This window comes from Xenopus laevis, chromosome 2S, assembly GCF_017654675.1.
Source record: "Xenopus laevis strain J_2021 chromosome 2S, Xenopus_laevis_v10.1, whole genome shotgun sequence".
NCBI classification, from domain to species: Eukaryota; Metazoa; Chordata; class Amphibia; order Anura; family Pipidae; genus Xenopus; species Xenopus laevis.
Window position 1 is genome coordinate 35,170,739 of NC_054374.1, and position 19,082 is coordinate 35,189,820.

At 39.0% G+C, this 19,082-nt stretch overlaps 1 protein-coding gene across 2 annotated transcripts in view; it reads left to right on the plus strand.

Annotated features, from left to right (window-relative positions):
- Positions 1–19,082, plus strand: part of phex.S (phosphate regulating endopeptidase homolog X-linked S homeolog) — a 125,652-nt gene that overhangs the window by 20,829 nt on the left and 85,741 nt on the right. For both annotated transcript variants that reach the window (XR_005965763.1, XM_018249081.2), the window contains exons 4-6: positions 4,908–4,994; positions 11,350–11,576; positions 14,250–14,318. Coding sequence is in view for 1 of the 2 variants with exons in the window: in XM_018249081.2 (XP_018104570.1) it covers positions 4,908–4,994; positions 11,350–11,576; positions 14,250–14,318 (383 nt within the window). In the remaining variant the exon portion in view is untranslated. The remainder of the gene's footprint in view (positions 1–4,907; positions 4,995–11,349; positions 11,577–14,249; positions 14,319–19,082) is intronic.

The window sequence follows — 19,082 nt, forward strand, 5'->3', positions numbered from 1 at the left end:
TGGCAGGAACAGTGGACTTGGTCAGGGAGCGGGTCTGGACGGTGGGCCCCACAAGTTTTTTCAACGAAGAGTTCACAGGAGCAGTAAAGAACTGACGGAGTGAGCCCATTAGCAGGGAATCTGCATGCCGGTGTGTCCTGAAGGAACCGCTCTGGCCGCGGCATACAACAACTTGCAAAAAATCAGAAACGAACTCCACCGGAACAGTAGACACTCAGGGAACCAGCATTAAAACCGTAAATACTTTATTGGATATGGATTAAAATCACCAGCGGGCAGGGGATGTGCGCTTGACGCGTTTCGTGACCATTATGTCACTTCATCAGAAGCATTTTTCCCGGCGTCCTACTGGTCCAGTCCGACCCTGGCCATAAAACAATTAAACAGTACACAGTAACTGAGATCCCGCTCTGGAGATGGTACACCAATGGTACAGGTACAAAGGGGAAAAGTCCATCTGTCCTTGATGGGCGGCTTGAAACAGCATTGACCACTTAGAGGAGACATGAATCTGCTTGTGTGTCTATACCTAGGCAGGCCTGCTATACAAATTTAACCATTACCCCATTAATGTTCTCCAAGCCTCAGCAGTGAATTTAGTCCTGTGCAGGCTAATCCTCATTGATGGGCCCCCAACCTACAGTTCTTGTACACCATTCCACCCATATGAGAGGCAGCCAAAAGCAAGTACAAGTAGAAACCACTAAATGGATACAACACTTAACGTATGTTTAAACAGTATTTCCAAACATTTTGCACCTGTACAGGGAGCATTCAGTCTGACCTAATAAATTGCATGCAATAACACCTATGGACACAAGGAATCCTTACCATTAAAACTAGCCTTGACTTGTAGGTAATTGCAAGCGTCCCTTAGGTGGTTGTATCCATACACAGACCCCAATTGTGAACTTAGTGGACACTAATCCTGTTATTGACTTTTTTAGTCTCGTCAACTTTTTTGTCCAAATGCAGTAAAGTCAACATATTAAACAGTGATGAGGTGTATGACTGGGCTGTGTATCTAATGGCTTCTGTAGTTGACTTGGCCTATGACATAAATATTTGGCACTCTGCAATGGGATCAGCACTCCACTTATAGTTGATTACATACAGCTGTGACACTTTCCATATTTCTGGGTCATTTGCTAATGTTTATCCTAAACACACTGGCTGCCTTCATTCAATGTTTGCTTTTAATGTACAGTAGGTACTGTAGTTTTAAATGGGGCTACAAAAGAAGAGATCATTGGCTTCCAGACTTGGTAGAACTGTAGCCAGTCGAATGTCCTTCCCCATCTCTCTCTGCTTTCCATTCAAAAGAAAAGAAAGTACTTTGCCTTTGCTGATGGTTGGGGGCCACTCAAGAACCCCTAAAAAAAAGAGCTGGTAAAAAATGCATTAATTTGTGTAAATTCTGCAAAAAAGAACTTAATGTCATTTGACGTTTGTCACTAATTTAAGTCCATTTTCTTGTACATGTCATGCAGCTTTTTTTTTGGCCACCAAAATATTTATTCACTATTAATAAGTATATGCTGTATGCATCATTTGTAACAGTCAGGGCCTAAGGCGCAGTTTGCAGTACGGACCAAGAAGGAAGCAGTATAGGAAGAACACAGTTCGTGGTACAGAAGAATCGTCAGTTCAGGCAAAGGTCAGTTCAGACGGCAAGATATCGTGGTCAGGATTCAGGCTAGGGTCAAGGATCAGGAATACAATCAATAACACACCCAGGAACTCAGGATAGAAGAATCTATAATCGGGCACCGAGTGGATCTTCTGGCGACCTTAAATAGGCAGAACTTTGCGCCAAAAATGTGCCTGATGACGTCATACGACGTGCGCCAATTTGCACACCGACACTGCACGTTTTGTCGCCAACGTCATTCCGCTGCATCCAATTAGATGCGCCAGCGTCAACATGCTGCGCAGATGGTCACGCAGGTGTCCGAAGACCGTGTGATCTCCTCTGGGCACCACCATCTTGGACATGACGCGATCCTGCCGGAGGATGAGTTCCTTACAGTAACCAATTAGATACTGGATAGCAATTTCTGCACTGAAATGTTACTCTCTGTGATATTTTCATAGAACATAAAGAGAAAATGTTATCAAACAATTTTAATAACAAGTAGTGATATACGGCTGGGCGATACCCATGGGGTAGGGCCAAACTCAGCACACCTCTTGCGGGTTGTGGACAGGTTTGGGTTAAGCTCTTCCGCGCACTCTCCCCACCCGCAACCTTACACTACCAGATTCTCGCTACCGACTTTCAGTTTTATAGACGTTTGCCTGCCCAGCCCCTTTTGTGATATCATCAGCAGTCTATAAATGAAGGGGGACCCCGGGTGTGGGTGGGTACGGGTTGGGTGGGTGCGGGATAGGGCTGGGTGCGGGGCGAGTTTTTCTTTTAACAAGGTTTACTGTGTTTACGGTTCAATAGTTTTCTGGATACTAAGGGGCAGATTTATCAAAGTGTGAGATTAGAGCTCACCACAGAAAAAACTCAACCACTTTGTTTTCCATTTCTTGCCAATGGAAAATCTGTACTGCGGGCCCTGTCTCTCCTGGAAGTGATTTTCCCTTCACTAACATTTAGATTGAACATGTAAAACAAAACTAGTGGTGATCTGGCAGATAAATGGGCAGTAGAAGAAGGATATCGGTACACAAGGCTAGTTGCTTCGTGTGCCGATATCCTTCTTCTATTACCAATTGTGAGGTTGCTGTTCCTCTAATATTGTGCACCGGGCTGATTTCTTTGAGGGTGTGCGATTTTTCTAAATTGCTTGTGTAAGATAAATGGGCAGGCCACAAAGGCTCTGTCATAGGGCAGCATGTTGCCCAGTGGCCACATGTGAACCAGGGACAGTATCAGCAGCAGTGGGGAATAGGTGAAACAATAGGAATGCAAGCGATTGGGTGAAATCCGGTCCTGTCGGTGATCTGGCTTAATCATAGGAAAAATTTGCATTTCTGCATTTTTTTGCAATTAGGTTATAGTTAAAGTTAGAGTACAAAACAAATAGTGGTGGATTTTGTGTCTTTAACTATTTCTTAGATACAAAAATAATTCCGGGGAAACTATACAAAGCTTAACAGAAACACAGCATGAACCCCATTCAAAACTAGGGAAAAAAGTTTTCAGATTTGGAAGGATTTTTTTTAAAGCACTACTGTTACCATATAAGTGTGTAAGAAATCAGTATAAAATAATTCATTTTAATGCAGCATTAACACCAATAGGCATAAGAGGTAAAACAAACATGTCAATGCCCATGTTAAATATACGAGTAATTGCACAGAATTGAGCTGACATGATTCATGAATTCATTTTGTGAAGCACATTCAGTTCCTATTCTTTTGGATCACAGCTTTAACCACAAGAGCCAGCCTTTTTACTCCATCCAACATTCTTGGTCTTTATCACGGCTTTTAGCCAAAAACATTGTCTAAAATGATCTCTGGAGACGTGCAGGCCAGATTTATTTGTTCAGAACTGTTCAAAAGTTGAGTTAATCAGCATTTTAAATGCCTGTGTTTTTGTTGCTTTATTATGAAACAAACAGATAATACAATGTTGATTCCAACAAACGGTTGTGACATAGCAAATACTGAACTGAACAACACATCTAATTAGAAATTAAAACTGTAATTTAATAAATTACTGATGACATTTAAAAATAATATGAAGGGACAATTAGGTTCTTGGATTATATCCTTATATAGTAATACAGGTATGGGATCTGTTATCCAGAATGCTTGGGACCTGGGGTTTTCCGGATAACGGATCTTTCTGTAATTTGGATCTTCATACCTTAAATCTACTAGAAAATCGTGTAAACATTAAATAAACCCAATAGGCTGGTTTTGCTTCTAATAAGGATTAATTATATCTTAGTTTGGATCAAGTACAGGTACTGTTTTATTATTACAGAGAAAAAGGAAATCGTTTTAAAAAATTTGAATTATTTGGATAATATGGAGTCTATGGGAGACAACATTTCCATAATTAGGAGCTTTCTGGATAACGGGTTTCCGGATAACAGATCCCATACCTGTACTATGTTTGACATTTACTAGACATATTTCAAAAAAAGAAAAACGATTTTCTTCATATGTAATTAATTATATATTATATAAAATTCATATTTTGTAAGTTAGATATCTAGTTAAGGTATTTAATTTACATGAAGAGGAAGGGTCATGCACAACATCGCAGGATTGGCGATCCCATGCAGAATGAGAAGTGCAGACATCTGCGGGTTTCTAAAAATGTTATGTAATACGGAGTTTTAACTTATTGCAGTTTAAAACTATCAATATTTTTTAATGACAATAAATTACAAATATGTTTTATATGAAAAAATTGATTGTGTTTTGTACAAATAAACATTCCCTTTAATGGCCAATAATCACAATGCAATGGGGCTTCAAAGTAGAGGGAAAGCTACTGAGGCAGTTTATTGCCAATAGAATAACCACAATCATGCAAGCTAAAATGCTATATTTATTCTGTAGAATGCTTTTCAGCTCTAGAAACTCTTTCTGTTTGTTTAGGATAGCAGCAGCAATATTAGCTTGGTGTGACATCACTTCCTGCCTGAGTGTCTCCCAGCTCATAGCTCTGTGCTCAGATTACAGCAGGGAGGGAGGAAGGAAAGGGAGGGGGAAAGGGAGTGAGGAGCAAACTGAGCATGCTCAAGCCCAACCCCTGGAGGTTTAAGCTGAAAGAAGGAAGTCTGATACAGAAGTACATGTATACACAGTCTCGGAATATTATGGTGAGATGGCAATTATGTAATTAATATTAATATAAAATAAATTTGAGACCACTTCCTGTGTGTAGTGTTTCTTTACACTATAAAAGTATTAAGATATCTACTGTTTTTTTCTTTCAGCACTTTTAGAGAAGCCTATAAGCAAAAGAAGAGATTCCGAGGCAATACAGAAAGTAAAGACATTTTACATATCCTGCATGAATGAAAGTAAGTCTCCTTTTTACAATTCTGATGTTTCATTAATAGAAGAATTCAGTTATAAAGCTTGGCAGCATGTTCTACTAAAGGGATTAAAATGTGGTTGTTTTTTGTTAATATATAAATGTATATCTGGAGCATCAAAGGTTAAAAGATGGTTTTGAATGCAAAAACATGAAACTGCAGGAAAAGGTTAAATCAATCTGCCTTTAGGGATGTAGCGAACGGCGGAAAAAATGTTCGCGAACATATTCGCGAACTTGCGTCAAAAATGCAAACGGTTCGCGAACGTCGCGAACCCCATAGACTTCAATGGGAAGGCGAATTTTAAAAGCTAGAAAAGACATTTCTGGCCAGAAAAATTATTTTAAAGTTGTTTAAAGGGTGCAACGACCTGGACAGTGGCATGCCAGAGGGGGATCAAGGGCAAAAATGTATCTGAAAAATACATTGTTGACACAGCGCTGCGTTTTGTGCTGTAAAGGGCAGAAATCACACTACGTCACTCAGGTGATGTTTCTGGACACGGAATGTGAAAAAGCTCACACAGCTAGGTGGCACTTGGTTAAAGACTGGGCAAACAATGCCTGCAAGGGCAACGTATACAGTAGTGGATACGGAATATATTATTGCGGCTTGGAAAATGTCACTCAGGTGGTGTTTCTGGAGACGGTATTATTATTGATATTTAGACAGAATGTGAACAAGCTCACACAGCTAGGCGGCAGTTGTTTGAAGAACACACTGGGCAAACAATGCCTGCAAGTGCACTACTATTGGTGCACTACTATGAAGAACAGCAAACAGCACTGGACACGTTAAAGAACAGTAAGATAAGTAAAATAAAAAATATATATATGTATATTAAAAAAAAAAAATTACTCTGGTTGGTGCTGAACTACTAGGAGCAGCACACCAGTCCCACTCCCCAACACAGCTAGACTAATAGCACTGGGCTCTTATAGTAGCAAAGTAAAAAAACAAAAAAGAAAATAAAAGCAGTCCTTACAAGGACTATTGGGTTACAGGCAGCAGTCAGCAGATGAGAGATCAGCAGCAGGACAGCTGCCCACAGCAGCTACATACAGAGCACTGAAGGTAGATTACTAACCTAAAATGTCCCTCAAATCCCTGCAGAGTTCTGTCCCTACAATACAGAGCAGTATCAAGTAGATTACTAGCCAGCAAAGTTACTATCAACTGTCCCTCAAATCACTAACAGCTCTCTCCCTACACTAGCTCTTCCAAGCACACACAGGCAGAATGAAAAAACGCTGCAGGGCTTCAGTTTATATATGGAAGGGGAGTGGTCCAGGGGGTGTGGGGGTGGTCCAGGAGGGAGAGCTTCCTGATTGGCTGCCATGTATCTGCTGGTCTGGGGTGAGAGGTCAAAAATAAGCGCCAGCTAAGGCGAACCCAAATTGGCGAACGTTGCGCGACGTTCGCGAACATTCGGCGGACGCGAACAGTCGATGTTCACGTGAATTAGTTCGCGGGCGAACAGTCCGCGACATCCCTATCTGCCTTGTGGGATCTAAAAAATAGGGTAAAAGTGGCAGGAAATTGTAAAACCCAAGAATGGAAAACAGTTTGACTGCAGTCAGTATAATTACCAGGCAATGCAAGCAGAAAAAATGAATGTAACATATTATATACATTATATAAAACTAGTTTTACACTGCTGTATTGAACACTGTGCAGATTTTCTCTACTGTAAATGCTGCCCTTGTTGATGAAGGCTCAAGGTGGAATTTTGCAAAGATGTTTTAAAATTTTTAGTGAACCGAGTTCTAATTCATATTTATTGAGTTCTTCTATGCACAAAGTAGGGATGCACCGAATCCACTAGGCACCGAAAAAATAGGGATGCACCGAATCCACTATTTGGGATTCGGACGAATCCTTGGTGAAAGATTTGGCTGAACACTGAACTGAATCTGAATCCTAATTTGCATAATTAGGGGCAGGAATGGAAAAAGTGAAACAAATTCTTCTTTTGTGATGAAAAGTCACATGATTTCCCTACCGCCCCTAATTTACATATGCAAATTAAGATTCGGATTCGGTTCCGGACGAATCTGAATCTTGCTGAAAAAGGCTGAATCATGGCCGAATCCCAGAACCGAATCCTGGATTCGGTGCATTCCTAGCACAAAGTAAAGAATTGTCGAGCATGTGCATTTTCCATGAATGTCTGCTCTTCAGCAAGACTTTTTGGGGGGACGCACCAAACATTTTGTAATAGCTGTATGAGGTCCTTGTTGTCTGCAGGCCCCTGGGGATGACAGTAAAAGGCACAGTGCCCAAACATTAATTCAGTTTCGGCAACTACACATGGCCAGGAGTGAACAGGAGAAGGCACATGAACAAACTGAAACTCTAAGAACTCTTCAACTGTTTTTTATTTATCATTAGAGGACTTTTTGGTTTATTTAACCCACCGCTCATTTGGCTAGCACTTTGAATATAATAGTTTGGGGCAGATTTACATAGGGTCGAATATCGAGGGTTAACTAACCCTCGATATTCGACTGCCGAATGTAAATCCTTCGACTTCAAATATCGAAGTCGAAGGATTTACCGCAATTCCTATGATCGAAGGAAAAATCGTTTGATCGAACGATTAAATCCTTCGAAAAATTGTTAGGAAGCCTATAGGGAAGGCTTCGGTAGGTTTTATTTGCTGAACTAATGGGTCGAAGTATTTTTTAAAGAGACAGTACTTCGACTATCACATGGTCGAATAGTCGAACGATTTTTAGTTCGAATCGTTCGATTTGAAGTCAAAGTCGTAGTCGAAGGTCGAAGGTTGGAAAGTGGGCCCACTGTCTAATGTTTTCCGGTGGGCCCCTGGCATCCCAGTCCGACACTGTGTTAAAGTATATGAATTAGATTTATTTGATTATCCTGTAATTCAGAGCTTACCAGATAATGTATCACATACCTGTATTTTTTTGGTTACTGTAACACATCTTAAATGTTATAAAATCCTGCCAGGCCTAGGGTGGCAGGATTTTAGGGTGTGTCATGCTATCCAACCTCACCCACATTGGTTCAAAAACACTGGGAATGTGCAGGAGATACAATCGTTTTTTTAATTTTTATAATCCCCGTTGCTCCAGTCCCGATGATGAGCAAATTAAAAAGGGGGGGACCAGGGCAACGAACATCAGCAGTCCTAGAGGTGCTCGCTATTTAAAGCCAGCCCTGATAATGCTTGTCAGTAACAGTCTCAGTTATGTCATTTGTTGTGACTGAATCATTTCACCAACATCTTTGGGGCTGGGATCAAGGTTGTTTAAAACCTATTCAGTCCTATTGTTTTGAGTTATGTAGCTTTATACAGCTGGTGCATTAAAAACAAATCTAAAAGTTGAATAATCAGATTCATATTCAGTTATTGATATACTAAGCATTCCATAGGCAAAGTAATCTTCCCCATTCTGCTGCTGTCCACCAAGTCTCCTGCTTTTAGAAAAGCTTTAAAGAGTTGTCAGGAAGACACAGTGAACAGAACCAGAAACATATGCCATCTAGAGATAAAACATTGGTATTGCAACTTGACAAGACAATACACTAATTTAGAGCGATTGCACCGTAAATTGGCAAATTTTGTCTTTATGGGAGCGATAGATTAATGTTTATTTTTAATCCCTGAATTAAAACAAAAGGGTGTAACATAAAACACATCCAACTAGGTTTTTTCCCAAAAATTCACCTGATCAATATAACTTTGAATACCAAGTTTTATAAGGATTAAACCCAAAAACATTTTAAATCCCATTATAATGGAAGGCAAGATCCTTCCCATGAGTGTATTCTCCTATAGCTTCATTTTTATAGTTTCTGCAGTTCAAGCACCGAAATACAACCATGACATTTACAAAGGCGTATGCACTTATACTAACGCTGATATTTCATTGGCTAAAATGGTTTAGCCCAATGGATGTATAAAAGTGGGGAAGTTCAGTGGCTGCTGGCTTTATTATCTTCTTTTAGTCACATTTCTTTTTTTTTCAGTTATTTGATAGACCAGGGCATCTTTTAATTTATTTACTTGTTGCAGAGTTTCCTTTTGCTTACATGTAAGGCTTCCATCCAATTGCACGGAGCACTCCTTGAGTTCTTAGACAAATGTGCTGGACTTTAAAGGGATACTGTCATGGGAAAAAAATTTTTTCAAAATGAATCAGTTAATTGTGCTGCTCCAGCAGAATTCTGCATTGAAATCCATTTCTCAAAAGACCAAACAGATTTTTTTTATATTCAGTTTTGAAATCTGACATGGGACTAGACATATTGTCAATTTCCCAGCTGCCCCAAGTCATGTGACTTCAATCACTCTTTACTGCTGTACTGCAAGTTAGAGTGATATCACCCCCTCCCTTTTCCCCCCCAGCAGCCAAACAAAAGAACAATGGGAAGGTAACCAGATAGCAGCTCCCTAACACAAGATAACAGCTGCCTGGTAGATCTAAGAACAACACTCAATAGTAAAAACCCATGTCCCACTGAGACATATTCAGTTACATTGAGAAGGAAAAACAGCAGCCTGCCAGAAAGCATTTCTCTCCTAAAGTGCAGGCACAAGTCACATGACTGGGGGCAGCTGGGAAATTGACAAAATGTCTAGCCCCATGTTAGATTTCAAAATTGAATATAAAAAATCTGTTTGCTCTTTTGAGAAATGGATTTCAGTGCAGAATTCTGCTGGAGTAGCACTATTAAAGTGGACCTGTCATCCAGACACAAAAATCTGTATAATAATAGTCCTTTTCAAATTAAACATGAAATCCAATTTCTATTTTTTATTAAAGCATTCATAGCTGTTGTAAGCTCATTGAAAAATCTCAGCTGTCAATCAAATATTGTCTGCCCCTCCTCTATGCCCGTGGCATAGAGGCAGGGCAGACAATTACTTTCACTTTCAATTCAGCACTTCTTAGATGTCACTGCTCTCCCCACATTCCCCCCAGTTCTCTTTACCATTACATTGTGTAGCCAGGACATGGGGATGGACATCAGGTCCCCCATTCTGGTGCACAAACAAGATTCTGAGATGATACAAGGCTTTTCTTAATAACAGTGTCCACAAAATGGCTCCTGCCTGCTTGTTATAATTTTGAAATCCCAGACTGAAGGAAACAAGATTCAAATAATTTATATAGTGTAGTTAAAGTTCATTTTCCTTGACTAATCTGATAAAATACGATTTTGAATAATTTTTTTGGGTGACGGGTCCCCTTTAACTAATGCTTTTTGAAAAAAAACATGTTTTCCGATGACAGGATCCCTTTAAGGGAAGCAGCCCCTTCCCTTTAACTCTCAGTACAGCTATAAATTCCCTGAACAAGCAAAATGTAGAGTTGCTTAGGCTCTTCGCTGAGAATGCCGCCTGCATATTTCATGAAACTTTAGACTGCCAACCCAGTAGAGAAAAATGCCATTTGCATATGTATTTTAGAAGAGCACTCTGAGCAAGATTACTTTCATTTTGTTTTTGCATTTACATCCCCATTATTTTCAGATCTCGTTTACATATGTTGTCCCATGGTAGGAGAAAACATTTCACTCTAAATTGGCAATTTTTGGTTAGAATTTCATAGGTTAAGAATCTCTAGAGGAAGAGGGAAAGGACATAGACATTGCTGTTTGAATGGGATACAGGTGACCCTGTGTGTTTTTCTCTTAACCTCTGATGGCAAGGGCAAGGCTAAAGGTTTATTTATGCTATCAACCACTTTACCATACCGTTTCTGAAGCAAATACACCAGTTTTACCAGTGCAGGGCAACAATACATTATATTTTAATTACTTTAAAATACTTTCCAATTTTGGACTTGCTGTTCCTTTTAAGTGTTTTTTAAAATTATTTTAACATGACAATGCCTTTTATGTTTCAAAACGGGACGACTTTTGATAAAAGATAAGGAAAATGTAATATCTTTTCATATTGCTATATAACGTTTACTGAACAAATCCTGATTGCTTTAGAACTACAAAAGTTTGAATTACTATGATTAGTGATGGGCGAATAGCTCCTGTTTCGCTTCGATGAAAATTGAAAGATTCGCAAAACTAGAATTTTGACGTCAATTCACGTAATTTTTACACTCATGTCAATTTTGACGCCGGCGTTAAAGCTAATGGGCATCCGAATAGTGTTGACGCGCAACGGGTTTTTTTTGAAAATTTTTGAAAATTTTTTTTGACGCCGGCAAATTTTCAGGGAAGTCTTTGCGAATTTGTAAGCCGGCAACGAAAAGCGTAACTTCGCAGCGAATTTATTCGCTGATCACTAATTATGATGACAATAGCTGCCACAGAATATTCTTTCACATTCATTACTGTATTACCTTCCTAGCTCAAGTAGAAGAGGATGACATAAAACCAATTTTGAAAATTCTAAAACAGCCTTCTCTGCGTTGGCCAGTACTGGAATCCAATATCGGAAGTGATGGAAGATGGTCAGAAAGAAGGTTCAATTTCCTCCAGACTCTTGCAGATCTAAGGAGGGTTTACAGCACATCTGTATTTCTGCGAGTCTTTGTGGCAACTGATGATAAAATGTCCAATAATTTCATCTTAAAGGTAAAGGCACAATTACTGTACCTTCACCGATTCACACCAAACTCACTAGCAAATGGCCTACACAACAAATCCAGGGGGTGCTGGGGTCCGGACAGTATTAAGGTCCCTGTAAGGGATCGATATAAATATGCTATAAGTATGTGATACTGTCCTTGCCAAGTTTTAAGGATCCCTACCCTAACATGATTTCAGTGTTTGGCTTAGTAAGTCTTGTTGATACCACTATGTTGATTCAGCAAACACTAGAACCATCACTATTTTACCATGTCATTCAATGTTTATTTTCACTTACGCCTCTGAAACCCACCAAAAATAAATATTTGCTGAATTAACAAAATAACACAGATCAGTCCTATTGTGTATTTCTGAGTGGGTTTGTAGGAAATATAAACCACTAAACTGGTACAGATAGCAGTCCTGAAACTGGGTAATAAAACAGCATTTTATTTTTCAAATTGATGCGAGTACTCGGTACTACATTCATAGCAATATAACACCAGAACATAGCAATATAATGAACAGTTAAAGATAAAATGATAATACATTTACCCTGATATAGCTAGTATTAATATTGATCCAGAAGGAAGCAAACATTGTTAACTAAACAGGAAAAAGTTGTTCCTGATTCCTTTTATATAACTTATATGTGCTTGCTAATGAAGATATTAAAGGGCTTGTAAAGTCTAAAATAGAATAAGGCTAGAAATGCTGTATTTTGTATACTAAATATAAACATGAACTTACTGCACCACAAGCCTAATCAAACAAATAATTTATGCTTTCAAAGTTGGCCACAGGGGGTCACCATCTTGTAACTGTGTTAAACATCTTTGCAAGACTAAGACTGTGCACATGCTCTGTGTGGTCTGGGCTGCTTAGGGATCATCATAAACAAAGCTGCTTGAGTTCTGCATGGCTGGGAAGTAAGGCGGGGGCTCCCCCTGCTGTTCATAAGTATGATTGTTTCCCTGCTCAGCAGTTAGGGACCATCTGACAATTCCTATCCTCAGCAGTAAATGAAGGGAGGATTTCACTGCATACAGTCAGGTTTCTTATAAAAACGGTACACATTTTTTTATTTAATGTATATTGGAGAAAGGGATGCACTGAATCCAGGATTCGGTTCGGGATTCGGCCAGGATTCGGCCTTTTTCAGCATGATCCTGTTCGGCCGAATCCTTGTGCCCGGCCCAACCGAATCCGAATCCGAGTTTGCATATGCAAATTAGGGACAGGGAGGAAAATCGCGTGACTTTTTGTCACAAAACAAGGAAGTATAAAAAGTTTTCCCCTTCCCACCCTTAATTTGCATATTTAAATTAGGATTCGGTTTGGTATTCGGCTGAATCTCTTGCGTAGGATTCGGGGGTTCTGCCGAATCCAAAATAGTGGATTCGGTGCATCCCTTGGAGATAGTTTTCTTATTTATTAAAGAAAGTAAAAATGGGATTTTATTTTTTTGCCTTTACATGCCCTTTAAAGACAAGAGCCTTAATACTTGGTGCCCCACTGATCTCAGTTCTATCAGCCGAGATAAGAACACTACTGTGAATCCTTCGGAAAATGAATTGGATATTGTAAATGGCCTTTATATCCTGACTGAGACTTGTATTGAAAATGTGTGGAAACACAAGGTTGTTGTCTGCTCAGTAATATTCATTGATGTTAACATGTTGACAAGTGTTAGCCTGCTCCTTTGTTGGACATTTGCAGGATTTTGGCCAAAGAGAGTTATGGATGAGAACCTCAATAGCTTTTATTATTATTTTTATTATTATTATTGTTATTATTAGCAAGTATTTATAAAATGCCAACATATTCCACAGTGCTGTATAACAGATGGATGTATTTCTGAAATATCTAGATTATATATTAATACTAACAGGGGCTTATTAGGTACAGAGTAAAAAACAATAAAGACTATAATATGCCCTTTTATTCCTGCCAATCTTTTTTTTATAATTCTTTAGCTTCTTATCAATTGTTAAGGGCCATAGGCTAAAAAGGAATAAAATAACAATGAATAAGGAAATAGTTTAATACCGTCTTAAATAATTAGGGATGCACCAAAATCGGATTCAGTTTGCCCGGGCAGAAGGACTCGGCCTAATCTGAATCCTGCTGAAAAAGCCCAAATCCTGGCTGAATCTCGAACCGAATCCTGGATTCAATGCATCCCTATAAATAATGACCATACGCAAGTGTTGAGTGTGTACAAAAGTGAAAGGATGAACTTGTCCTTTAACTGCAAACATACAGCAGGGTTGAACAGAACACGTGGTCAGTCATAAATAATGACAACCCACAGGTATCTGTGTACAAAACCACTACTTGCATCAGAGCTTTTCAATGTACCATAGCAGGTACTCAGTAGAGCTTAGAAAATAAAGGGCAAATTATTATTTCCCATGTACAGAAAAATCCAAATATTTTACCATAACTAGATCAATTATGAAAGCAAGGATCCACCATGACTTAAAGAATGTGAAGGTGATCCATATATTGTGGTATCAGACAAGGAAATACCAATGGGACAACACATCACAATATAATATTGTCATTATTATCAAAGAAACATATTCATATCAACGCAGCCCATTTAAATATTGTATGGGCTATTCCTGTGTATAAACACTGATTTTTCAATACTAAACCCATTTGTTTTGTTCCCAGCTGGACCAGGCGTCGCTCTCTTTATTATCCCATGAAGATTACCTCGATAATAGCACAATTGCTAAGAAAGTAAGTGATGCCAAAGAGAAAAATGGGAAATCATACAACAATATATAAATCCTTTTTCTTTTTGTTTTACAAATAAACATAACAAATAAGAAATTTGACTTTTATCGAGCAGAAATAAGTCTAAAGGAATGTCGGGAATTTCCCTTCCACTTCCAATTGAACTGAAGAAGCTGCTAGCATGAATGGAGAAATGTTTTCAAGTGGTTTTAAACTTATTTCTACTAGATATTGTATATCATGAACTGGATGAGTAATAATCTTCATAGACAACTTGAGTTTTGCTCAATTTATTTATTTGTTTTAATGTGGCTGATAATGCGCTTGTGTTATGTTTCTGGGAGGTAGAGGAATGAACTGGTCTTGTGGATTGTTCACTACATGTATGAGATCCGTTATCTGGAAACCCATTATCTAGAAAGCTCTGAATTGCAGAAAGGCTGTCTCCCATAGACTCCATTATAATCAAATAATCCACATTTTTAAAAATGATTTTTTCTCTGTAATAAAAAAACAGTACCTTGTACCTGATCCCAACTAAGATACAATTAATCCTTATTATAAGCAAAAAACTTTTATTGGGTTTATTTTGGGGCCGATTCACTAACTTCGATTGAAGGATTCGAAGTAAAAAAACTTCGAATTTCAAAGTGTTTTTTGGGCTACTTTGACCATCGAATGGGCTACTTCGACCTTCGACTACGACTTCGACTTTGAATCGAAGGATTCGAACTAAAAATCGTTCGACTATTCGACCATTCGACCATTCGATAATCGAAGTACTGTCTCTTTAAAAAAAACTTCGACCCCCTAGTTCGCCATCTAAAACCTACCGAACCCAATGTTAGCCTATGGGGAAGGTCCCCATAGGCTTTCCTAAGTTTTTTCGATCGAAGGATATTCCTTTGATCGTTGGATTAAAATCCTTCGAATCGAACGATTCGAAGGATTTAATCGTTCGATCGAAGGAATAATCCTTCGATCGTCCGATCATACTATCTGCGCTAAATCCTTCGACATCGATATTCAAAGGATTTTAATTCCCAGTTGAATATCGAGGACTAATTAACCCTCGATATTCGACCCTTGGTGAATCGGCCCCTATATGTTTAGGTGGTTTTCTAGTAGACTTAAGGCATGAAGATCCAAATTATGGAAAGATCCGTTATCTAGAAAACCCCAGGTCCTATACCTGTACAAGGTTTAATGCAGTGCAGAAATAGAATTGTGGGAGGACAGTAAAGATGCCAAGTACAGCTTAAAATGGGTAGTTCACCTTCATTTTTATAGAATGGCAAATTCTTAGCAACATTTCAACTGGCCTTTATTTATTGGAAATTTTGTATTATTTTACACCTTCTTTTGGCTATTTTCAGCTTTGAAATAGGGTTCACTGGCCCCATCTAAAACCAAATGCTCTGTAAGGCTATAAATGTATTGTAATTGCAACTTTTTATTACATATTCTTATCATGTATTTATATAGTGCCAACATATTTCACAGTCAACATTTTTCTATTCAGACCCCCTCCTATTCACGTTCCAGTCTCTTTTTCAAATCAATGCATGGTTGCTAAGGTAATTTGGACCCTAGTAACAGATTTCTGAAATTGCTGATTTTCTGAAATTGCAGGAGAGCTGCTGAATAAAAACAATTAAAACCAATTGCAAATTGTCTCAGAATATCTCTCTTTACATTATACTAAAAGTTGATCTTAGAGCAGAGACACACGATCAGATTCGGGGAGATTTAGTCGCCTGTCGATAAATTGCCTCTTCTTCGGGCAACTAATCTCCCCTAAATGCCTCCCGCCGGCTAGAATGTAAATCGGCGGTGGGATGGCACTCGGAGCGCTTAATTTTCTGAAGTTGCCCGAAGTTTCCTCGTGAGGCAACTTCGGGCGACTTTGGAAAACAAAGCGCCCCGATTGCTATCCCGCCGGTGATTTACATCGGTGGGAGGCATTTCAGGGAGATTAATTGCCCCGAAGATGAGGAGATTTGTCGCTGGAAAACTAATCTCCCCAAATCTGAGCGTGTGTCTCTGCCCTAAAGGTGAACAACCCTTTTAAGCTTCATCACTTCATAGAATAAAGAAATGTAACAATTAGAGGGGTTTAAATAACTGACATAGGAAAATAACAAGGTTTGAAAAAGATCGCAAAGATTGGAAAAGGCTTGTTGATACTTGTTTACTAAGCTGAAAAACAAGGAATATATTGGTCTCTGAAAAAAAAAATCATATAAATCTTCACTGTTTGTGTTCTTGAAAACAGACATGTTATAAATGTATTCCTGATGTGTTATCTGGGCTTGGGAAAAATAACAAACACTGTGAAGCAGGCAGCATCATCTTGTTTTCTTTTAGAGAAATGTTGCTGCATCATTCCCATCAGCCATCCGTGCCCTTGGCATTAGTGCTTATTTATTTGCTGTGTAATTAGGGAGGCGATTTTCCTGGCTTTTCAAATAAGCTTTTTGCTCATCTTGTGCAGCTCCAGCTCCCTGATGTCTCATATCTGCAGACAGAGACACAGATGAGTTCCCCTCAGCGCTGATTCTTCCAGTGCCAGTTATTGATCCAGCTGAACATGCCATTAAAAGCACAAAGCAAGGTCATTTTCTGTTTTAAGCAACAGCCCTGTAACCCTTTTCTGGTCGGCTTAGCACCAGCTTAGGCATTTCTGCATCTCTTGCATTCGGCAAGTAGAATTTTTATTCCATTGCATTTATAATCAATAAGCACATTTACATTTAGTATGCTAGGAAAATAATTACACTGCAATTTAACATTGCAACACTTTTAAATATATATACACACGAAAAGAGAGAACTGAAAGTTGTATACGAGGTATATTGAAATATAAAGATTTGCTGCAAAGGATTGTAGGGGTTGAGTTATCACAGTACAGGTATGGGACCTGTTATCCAGGATGCTTGAAAACCGGGGTTTTCTGGATATGGGTCCTTTACGTAATTTGGATCTTTGTTTTTAAAATACATTTAGGGGCCGATTCACAAAGGATCGAATATCGAGGGTTAATTAACCCTCGATATTTGACTGGGAATTAAAATCCTTCGACTTCGAATATCGAAGTCGAAGGATTTTATCGCAAATAGTGCGATCGAACGATCGAAGGATTATTCCTTCGATCGAACGATAAAATCCTTCGAATCGAACGATTCGAAGGATTTTAATCCAACGATCAAAGGAATATCCTTCGATCAAAAAAAGTTAGCCAAGCCTATGGGGACCTTCCCCATAGACTAACATTGAGTTCGGTAGCTTTCAGATGGCGAACTAGGGGGTCAAAGTTTTTTCTTAAAGAGACAGTACTTCGACTATCGAATGGTCGAACGATTTTTAGTTCGAATAGTTCGATTCGAAGTTGTAGTCGTAGTTGAAGGTCGTAGTAGCCCATTCGATGGTCGAAGTAGCCCAAAAAACACTTCGAAATTCGACGTTTTTTTACTTCGAATCCTTCACTCGAAGTTAGTGAATCGGCCCCTTAATGTTAGGTTGTATATTCTCTTCTCTGGTCAACTGAGATAGGGCAGAGCAGTAATATATCCTGGTAAGGAGAATGGGTCCAAATTTTATTCCCCGATACTCTGCCAGGGTCTGTGAAAACAACAGGGGGAACGGTAATTCCCTTTCCGGAGGCTTTGGCTTCACAAATTACACAGTCAGTTTCCAAAGAGTTATATTTCCAGTTAATAATTTAAAAAAAATCACAGTTGATGAATCCTATCCAAATAATAACCATTTGGTAAAAAAGAAAGCAATGACACTTTTCATCAGTGCGTTCATCAGCAGCTTTCATTTCTCTTGATTATCTGTCATTTTAGTCTGCTAAATGTATTCAGCATAAATGGCAGTTAGTGGCACTGTACTGTAGAATAGCAGAAAGGTGCAAAAAGAAAAACAAATGTTTGTCAATGATCGCAATTCAAAAAGAAAGCAAATGTAGTGGGTGAAATTAAAAATGAAAGACAAATAGATATATATTGTTTTTCCTAGTTATTTGAATTAAAAGTCTTTGTGTTCCAACTTGTTTTGTCACCCATGAAAAGTGTGTATTGAAAATAGCAGTCAAACCATCAAGGCTTAAAAACAAACATTGGTAAATGTATCTAGAGGTCTGTCCAAGAGAGGATTATTACCAATATTGTAGGCACAAGTGCACACACCAGCTTGTTCACCCATGGTACCTTAACTAGAGAGTAAGCAGTCCTACATTCAGAGAGAAAGCAGTCCTACATTCAGAGAGGAAGCAGTCCTACATTCAGAGAGGAAGCAGTCCTACATTTAGAGAGGAAGCAGTCCTGCATTTAGAGAGGAAGCAGTCCTGCATTCAGAGAGGAAGCAGTCCTGCATCCACAAGAGACAGGAAGTGGGTGGCACACTGGCAGCTTCACAAACATGCAGGCTTGGGGGCACCAGCAGCTGCAAGGCACTCTGCAGAGTGCAATCCACACAGTTTATTGCCCCTGACACAAGTTCTTTGTACATGGGCCATAAGGAGTGCAATTGTATGCCTCTAACTGCTCTTGCACCAGTATGTGGCATTAGTATATGGGATCTAGAATTTTACCCATAAAGTGAGAAGATAAAAACATTCACATCTAAGTAGCAATTGGGCCAAGTACAGATGGATTTGTTTATGCAGACCCTCACCCAACACATACCTGATTACCCCCAACCTGAACCACACCTGCTTAAAGGCATTCTTTTCCCGGTCCTGGTACACCCACCCTACCCCTTGGC